Here is an 8,807-nt window from a genome sequence, read left to right as displayed (position 1 = left end):
ATATATGTGCTAGCTATATACATATATAGAAGAAAAGTATTTTTCTGTGATGTATATATTTTAAATTTATATAAATGTTATTGTGTTATATATCTACATTCAACCAACTGAATGATGTATTCAAAGATCCAGTTATGTTGCAGCGTATAATTCTAGTTTCTTACATAGTATACCTTAGCAAGCCACATTTATCCTCTTTATTTATTTATTTTGAGACAGAGTCTCATTTTGTTGCCCTTGGTAGGGTGCGGGGGTGTCACAGCTCACAGCAACCTCTAACTCTGTGCTTATGCGATTCACTTGCCTCAGCCTCCCAAGTAGCTATGACTACCGGTGTCTGCCACAATGCCTGACTATTTTTTGTTGTAGTTGTCGTTGTTGTTTAGCAGGCCCCGGCCAGGTTTGAACCTGCCAGCCCCAGTGTATGTGGCTGGCTCCCTAACCACTGAGCCATGGACGCCAATCCCACATTTATCATTTTGGTGATAAACACCTTAGTTGTCTCTAAGATGAACCACTACTAACAGCACTGTCGAAATCATTCTTTTAAATCAGTTGTTCTCAATTTTTTTTTGTATGCATTATAATCCCCTAAAAGGCATGTTAGAACTCAGACTAATAATCCTTGGTTAATAATCCTCGTAGGGTCTGAGAATTTGCATTTCTCACAAGTTCCTAGGTGATGCTGATGTTTCTGAGATCCTTAGGGCGTATACACATTGAATAATAGTGGGTTGCCCTCCAAAATGCCACATCAGTCTACCCCCACGGCTGGTATGGGGAAACTCCTCCTAAACTAGTCTGGCATTATATTTATCTAACTTTCTTATTTTTGCCAATATTATGCTCATAAAATAATTTTACAAGCTCCTCTCTGGCAGGCAGCCAGGTAGAGCATCATTTTACTTACGTTTTAGCTATTTGGGCTTCCTCTTTGTGTTTCCCTTCTGTATACTTTGCTTGCATTTCTTTTCTGTTTACTCTTCTTCTTTTTTATGAATTTCTAATCGTTCCTTTATAATTCAGATATGAATAATTTTAGTTTATAATGTTACAAATATAGTCTTTAACTTATTTTATATCACACAAAAATACTTCATTTTAATGTTGATCTGTTTATTTTTACTCTCACTTTTTTTCTGCATGAGTTTTTATATTTTCTTACTTTTTTTAAGTTTTACTTTTTAAGTCTAGGAGAATTTAAGTCTTTAATCTAATTGGATTTTTTAAAATGTATGTCATAGAGGTCTAACTTTATTTCGTCTATTTAATAATGCATTTTCCCTTACTGATTCTAATCCCAGTACCATTGACTGAACAATTTACTCTTTCCCCAAGTTGTTCGTGGTGCCCCATCAATGATATGCCAACTTCCTACATAAACATGAGTCTGTTTTTAAGGCCTTGGTAAATTTTCCCATTCTGATATTAGCACACACTGTTTGACAAGGCAGTGTATTATATACTTTGTATCATGGCATTTTAGATGCGTTTGTGGAGCTCCTCAAAAAGTCTAACTAGACTTTTAATTTGAATTGTACTAAAGTCAAGATTAATTTGGGGGGAAATTGATGTCTTCTGAAAATTATTGCCTTTTTTTTGGAAATTTCATTTATTCAAGTCTTTATGTTCTTGCGTAATCATTTCTACTGGACATTTTGTTCCTTTTCTATTGCCTAGATAATATTTTTTCTTTTGCTGCTATTGAAAGTAGTTTGTGTTTTCTCTTACACTTCCTAGGTGGTGTTTGCTTACAAAGAACAAGCCTAGTGATGATGTATTGACCTTTAATTCCATAATCTTGATCATGGTTAACTTCCTTTCCTAGTCTTCGATCTCTTATTTATTTTTGTCTGTCTTATTGTATGCTCTGGAGTTTGCCATCCATGTTGGATTATATTTTTATGTAGTATATATTTTTCTTGTTTTTGTATTGAAAGGCAATTTGTCTTAAATGTCTCCATACATTTGATGTATCCTGTAGGGGGTTATCATGTTAAGGAATCTCTTCCATTCTCGGTTCTAAACACTTTTTTAAAAAGCATAGATAGGTAGCAAGCTATTAAAAAATATTTTCTCCATGTATTGAAGTATTTATGTGCTTTTCTCCCTTAGTTGGTTAAGGTGTTCAGTACAATCAATAGAATTTAAATGCTATTTACATTTCTGAAATAAACTGCGTAATCATAATGTACTTCTTACTGTTGATTCAACTGGATCATCTTTTATCTAGAATTTTTGAATCCATGTTTAAATACAGAACGAGCTTATAACTTTTTTCTTTTTTTATTTTCTTCTTATTACTCTTGTAGTAGTTGTTATTGGAGTTAGGATAATTCTCCATAAAGGGAATTGAGTAGCAATACTTTTTCAATTTTCTTTTTTTTTCTTTTTTTTTATTTTTACATATACATGTGTTTATTAGGTTTCTACTTTTTTACTTCACAAAACTAAAAAGTCTTGAAATTTAACAACGATAACAATGTTTAAGATAAGGACTAGAAACAAAAACCTTGTAAAGCATGATGGAGATAAATACATTCAGAAAAGAAATCAGACACTTGCTGCAACAAAGTATTAAGCAATAACAACAATAATAGTAACGCAAAGAAAGTAACATTCCCATTGTCAAATAAGAGTATGTCTATTATAGAATGCTTTGATTCTGAGGTTCAGTATGGAGTCATCAGTTAACTTCTTCCAATTATTTTTTCCAAAGTCTCAAAAAATAGACAATATTTATAAATAAAAATTAAAGATAATTTCAAAAAACAGATCATGCCAAATCTTATAGACAATAGAAAAAGAAGAAATACTTCAAAATCATTCTGCTTAATCTGGATACACCTGATATTAAAATTGGAAAAAATATATTATTATAAAGGGGAAATTACAAACATAATTCACTTTTAAATGAAGATGCAGTATCCTGTATCCTAAACAACATATTAACAAGTAAAAATTAATGTTTAAGTGATGTACTTTAGTCAAAATTGAATCCAATTTATGTGAGAATTAGTCACTATTTTCTTTTTTTTTTCTCTTGTCCTTACCCTCACCCCCTCCCTCCCTCCTATGTATGCAACTTTGATATGAGGACAATTAATGACATGGTGGGGCATGGGGGAAGGGGAGAGCATACTTTTTAAATTTTCTGGAACAACTTGTTTAATATTTGAAAGAAATCTTCTATAAAGCTGCTGTGGTGTAATTGCTTTTTATTGTGGAGAGAGACCTACAATCAGCATTTGGATTTATTTAACGGCTATTGACCCAATCAAGGGCTCTAGTTCTTGTTGCACCAATCTGTGCATTTTTCTCCTAGAATTACTTACCAGGGTTTAAAATTGTTGCCAAAAGTTCATAATATGATTTTATTTTTATGTCAGCAGAATGCAATTACCCTTTTTATGCCGTAATTTATTTGATTGTATCTTCTCTTTCTTGATTTACTAGTCAGTACTGTCGAATCTTTACCTTCCCTTTTTAAATCTTTTCAAGCACTATGCTTTGATTTTTTTCATGATGTTTTTGTCTTTTATTTCTCACCTATGTCTTCTTGAACTTATCTGTTTCTCCTCTTCTCTTTTCTTGCATTGAAAACTTAGCTCACTTTCTCAGGTCTTTCTTTTTTATTACATCATCTTCTAAGATAAGATGAATACGTTGGTTCACTCAAACCTGCCGGTGGTGTTTTTTTTTCCTTTATCATTATCCTGATATGCTGAAGTCATCTAGCATTGCAATTCTGGGTTCCTTTTTTATAGTTTGTTTTTGTTTGGCACCACGGACATCTTGAATTCAGTTTCAATATCAAGAAGTGCAGCGTCAATTTGAGACTTGTCTTTTTGTAAATGATGTGCCTTTTTTTGCTCTAAATCCCATTAGACTTATTTTTGTCGCCATCCTTAAATTTCACTGCAGTGGGTATAGATAAGAGACTTTTTTCTTCATGTCTCCTATTAGTTCTTTTGATCATAAGTTTTATTCCAGTGTCTTTCATCCAACGAAATTCTCAGTCATTACAACCTCAAATGTTTCCACTCTTTTCTCTATTTCATTCTTTCATTAATGCTTTATAAAGAATAACAGCATTTCTAATTCTATTATCTATACCTCTTATTAAATTTTACTTTAACATTTTTCTTCTTTTTTTTTCATTTACTGATACTTGTAGGAAAAAGTTCCTCACCTGACCCTCATCAGCTCAATCAACCACTCATTGAATTCTTTCATTCAATTGTTCAGTTTTCATACGGAGTAGCACCTGTTGGCACTTGTTTTTGGCCTCCAGTTTCTATTTCATGTCGTGAGGGGGTGTACCCAGGGCTGCCTGGTCTTCTTGCATCTGTTCACTTCTCCTCACCCCCACGTGGCGTGGGGACTACCCTGCTACTTCCCAAGGCACTAAGTAGCTGCCATTTTTCTGCTCGGAAGAGGCAAGAGGAGTGAGAGGACTCTGCACGTTCCATCTCCCCTTCATGTTTCCCCGCTATCTCTGCTTTGGGTTATAGTTCCTCGCCAACCCCTAAACACTGGAGTCCAACCAGCTTTCACTGTCCCCAAGAGTTTCCCATAGTTTCACATCATTTGTTTTATTCCTACCCTCTGATGTTTGTAAAACATTTCCAGGATTGAGGCTTGGAAGGAAATCAGTCTCTCTTGTTGGCCTGTTATCTTATTAGGAGCTTTGAATTCCAGAAACTGGATTTTTAGGAGCATAGAGAGAGAATGCACTTTGGGGGACTACTTTTTTTGCTTTAGATTCTGGAAGCCTCAATTTAGAAGGAAAAGAACACCAGGCAGCCGGCCTCACAGGAAAATAAGATGGAGTCTTAAGGGGAAAAGATAAAGAAGCAAAAGGCAGAGAGATCTCCCTTATCCTGTACTCAGAAAGTTCATGACTCCCAAATTAGAACTTGTTAATTCTAAGAGTTCTGTGTGAACAGAGAGCCCACATTCTTGCCCATCCATCCTCTCTTTCCTAGACTACACAGTCCCTTCTGCTATAAAAACAGACATATTAATACTTCTCCCATGCCCAATTTCTACTTGTAAGGATCAAATTAAATCTTCTATTTATTTACTTTTTTGTCTTCTTTGCTCATTCCTTCAGAATCAACCTATCGACACCAAGCAACCATCGACGATGAAGCTGTTTCCATGGAGATACTAGATACTGCTGGTCAGGTGAATAAGGAGTTCAGCTAAAATATTTTCTGCATCACATAAACATGAGACATACATAATATGAACAAAATTAAGTCACTTTCTTTCAACTTTTGCATGCCTAAAAACTTTTTTCTCTACTCACCTAGCCATTTTTTATATTAACGTATTTGGAGGAGTGTATGTATTCGTCCCGAGGCAAACTGCCTAGTGAGTGCTTCAAGAGGGTTTTGGAAATACTGTAGTATTCATATATCATCTAGGTTAAAATTTCTCCCTTATATTTTGTGGTATAGTGAAATATTAATAGGTTTTTATGGTCAAGTGTGTTTTGAAATGTTCAAAGTTAAACAGGTGTCTTTACTGAAAGAATCTTCAGAGCCTCTTAGATGCTTGTGTGTAAGGTCAATTTTTAGGAGAGCAATATGAATGTATTATTTGTTTGTTCTAAAATATTTTAGGAATCGCTCCTATAATACTTGCTTTGTAGATTTGCTTTGAGGTCAGTTTTCCACATATAGAAATGACCACTGGAATGACAGTTAGGAAAGTGAAAGTTTCTGTGGTGCTAAATCAATGACCTGTGACCCCAAGAAGACCTGAATTAAAGGGTGTAATCTAAGAAGTGTTCTTAAAATGAATTATATCCTTTTCCATCTCATCCCCACTTCCTTGTTCTCTGACCTTCATGGAGCACTGCTTCTGAAGAGAGACAGCAGGAAAGTACCCGCCTCCAGAGTAAGTCATTTGAACCTCTGGAGGCAATGCTTTCTCAAATCATGCATGCCATCTTCCTAGGGGTTCCTTTGAGGATGACTTCCTATGAGTTGCTGTCATCATTAATACTACATACCATTCTTGAGGTATCGGGATAGGAAGAAAACGCCAACATCCTTACTTTAAAATTGGACTCTATGCAATCTACCACTGTTTTTCTGCCCCTTTGGGCTGTCTAATCTGAAGATAGAGAAATTAAAACAAACCAAATAAATAAACCTAAAAGGCAACTTGTTAAAGTTTGGCTGTCATTCCCATACCTAAAGAGCAGGGCAAGTAAGGACTACCTGCCAGAGGTCAATTTCTTAATTGTGATGAAAAGTCTCACAAAGATGATACGCTCAATTCAGATTATAATTTCTTTAATGTTTTGTGATCACGGATTTGATGACGTGTCAGGAAAAAGTTAAAAGCAGAAAGTAGAAGTCTCTGAAGTTCGAAAATTTTCAGTTCCCTTAAGTATCTGGGTACAAGTAATGCTTCTCTTTCACACTGACTGAGAAAGTAAGCTTGTACATGCAAACTAGCAAGACCTCTTCAAGACGGTGGATCTAAGGAATAGAAAGGGTTTCCTGCTAGCCTCAGCAGCGAGCAGAACCTATACATCCCAATTACTTCCCGCTCTCCTGACTGCCATTTTTCTTTGCCAACAGGAAGACACCATTCAGAGGGAAGGCCACATGCGGTGGGGGGAAGGTTTTGTGCTGGTCTATGACATTACCGACAGAGGGAGTTTCGAGGAAGTGCTTCCACTTAAAAACGTCCTAGATGAGATCAAAAAGCCGAAAAATGTGACTCTAATCTTGGTTGGAAACAAAGCTGACTTGGACCACTCCAGGCAGGTTAGTACGGAGGAAGGGGAGAAGCTGGCCACAGAATTGGCTTGTGCCTTCTACGAATGTTCTGCCTGCACAGGAGAAGGGAACATCACAGAGATATTCTACGAGTTGTGTCGAGAGGTGCGGCGGAGGCGGATGGTGCAGGGCAAGACCAGGCGACGCAGCTCCACCACCCACGTCAAGCAAGCCATTAACAAGATGCTCACCAAGATCAGTAGTTAGGCAGCTTGGTTTCTGCGCAGGCCCCTCTCAGATGGGCCAGGAAATTGGAAACACTTCCTTGCCCTTTTTTTTCTCTCTCTCTCTCTGTCAAAAATAAAATAAAATATTTCTTTCCTTGTTCTGACTCTGGGAAATATCTGGGCTTCCCATTGTTCTCAGTTCCCCGTGTATTGGGAAGCTTTAGAATGTTTTATGCAATTTCAGTGCTGACACCTGCTCTCTTTCCTGCTTGAATAAGATCTACTCCACTGTAGTTAGAACATGTAATCATCACCAGAGAGTCTGAAATGGCTGGGTTCCTACTAAGTTTAAAAAGTCTTTCTGAAGGCATTTTTAAAACTCACATTTCTTGTCAGAAACTACCAAAAATTGTCTTAAGAGTCTACAATAGCAAAAAAATTGGCAAAATCTCAGGAAGGATAGTTGAACAGGGAATAGAAATCTAGTTCTCATGTGAAGTGAGGATTTTCTCTCCCCCCCATAACATAATTTTCTTGTGGTCCAATGATACACATATAACATAAAATTTGTAATATGAGTTCAGTGGAATTAAGTGCATTCATATCTTAATGACATCTTTTGAAAAATAACAAAAAACCATCATGACATTTATATGGAATATTAAGTGCCCCCAAAGGGAAGATTTTCTGAATTATCTTATACCATCTCGTTTTTCTTTTGTTCTCAAGTTCAAGCATGTTTTCACTGTAGTGGAGAGTTCATTTCAATTTGAGTTGAATGATCTCAGTGATCTATTAATCGATACATCCTACTTTTTATTCCTTGATTCAATCAAGATTTTAATTATACTAGAAGCAGCAAGACACAGAATTAAAATCCTGCTAGGTCTTTTCTTATTAAGCCCAGGGTGCTGCAAAGGTACTAGAAACGTTTCATCAAACCCTGACTTTATTGAATGCTCCTAGAGGATTTAGACTTAGAAAGGTCTAATTCATTTCTCCCTCTGGCTATGACCTTAGCAGAAAAACAATAGTCCATAAACCAGATAAATTGGAAAAAGAGTTTAACTACCCCTCTATTGGGGAGCAAAGACTTTGTACCAGGCACAGTCAGAAAAACTACCATTCATTCATTAAGTTAACCACATGACTTTTTCTAATATTTTGGATAAATTAATTCACTTAGGAGAATTCAGGAAAAATGTAGGTGACTAAAGCTTATTACATCTGAATAAATGGGTATAAAACAGATCATTGTATTGTAAAAGTACAGTATATAACTGATAAAACTTTATGATTCTTTTTGTCCCTGTTATGCCCCCATATATCAAGATTTGGGCGCTTTATTTTAGTAGAAATATGTATCTTTTACATATGTATGTATTTATAAATGCATTATAAATATATGTATAAAAATTTGTAAGTTTGGAGGCTTTAATTCACCAGTACATTTGGACAACTTGGTGTAACTGATTTTATTTTAGTGACTATAATAAAAAGCATAGTTTTCTCATTGTGTCACATTTGGGCAGTCTTTCTTGTGATAACATGCAAAGTTCATAATTTGAGGAGAGACTTAAGGGGACAACTGAATTGCAGAGTTTAAGAAATGGCAACTATATTTAAAAATTAGCCCCTCTTGACAATAATACCTACTATTTGGGGAGTGCTTAGGTGCTATTTTATGCATGCTATGTATTATCAAATCTTCATAATCACTCTATATAAAAGTAGTACTGTGATCACAATCTCAGAGATAACGACATTGAGAGCAAAGAAGTAGTTTAGCTAAGTTTGCTATTTAGTGGCTAGAACCAGGATTTAAACATCAAAAGTCAAA

General features: G+C 35.5%; 1 protein-coding gene across 1 annotated transcript in view; it reads left to right on the top strand.

Annotated features, from left to right (window-relative positions):
- The window catches only part of RERG (RAS like estrogen regulated growth inhibitor), a 129,337-nt gene extending 122,222 nt beyond the window's left edge, over window positions 1–7,115 (top strand). Inside the window, exons 4-5 of the mRNA XM_003797792.3 lie at window positions 5,117–5,190; window positions 6,600–7,115. Of these exons, the coding sequence (XP_003797840.1) occupies window positions 5,117–5,190; window positions 6,600–7,007 (482 nt within the window). The 3' untranslated portion in view covers window positions 7,008–7,115. The remainder of the gene's footprint in view (window positions 1–5,116; window positions 5,191–6,599) is intronic.
- Window positions 7,116–8,807: the final 1,692 nt, after the last annotated feature.

The sequence above is a fragment of the Otolemur garnettii genome, unplaced genomic scaffold (genome assembly GCF_000181295.1).
Source record: "Otolemur garnettii isolate 467f Iridium unplaced genomic scaffold, OtoGar3 scaffold00124, whole genome shotgun sequence".
Taxonomy (NCBI): domain Eukaryota; kingdom Metazoa; phylum Chordata; class Mammalia; order Primates; family Galagidae; genus Otolemur; species Otolemur garnettii.
This window is presented reverse-complemented; position numbering and strand designations above follow the sequence as displayed.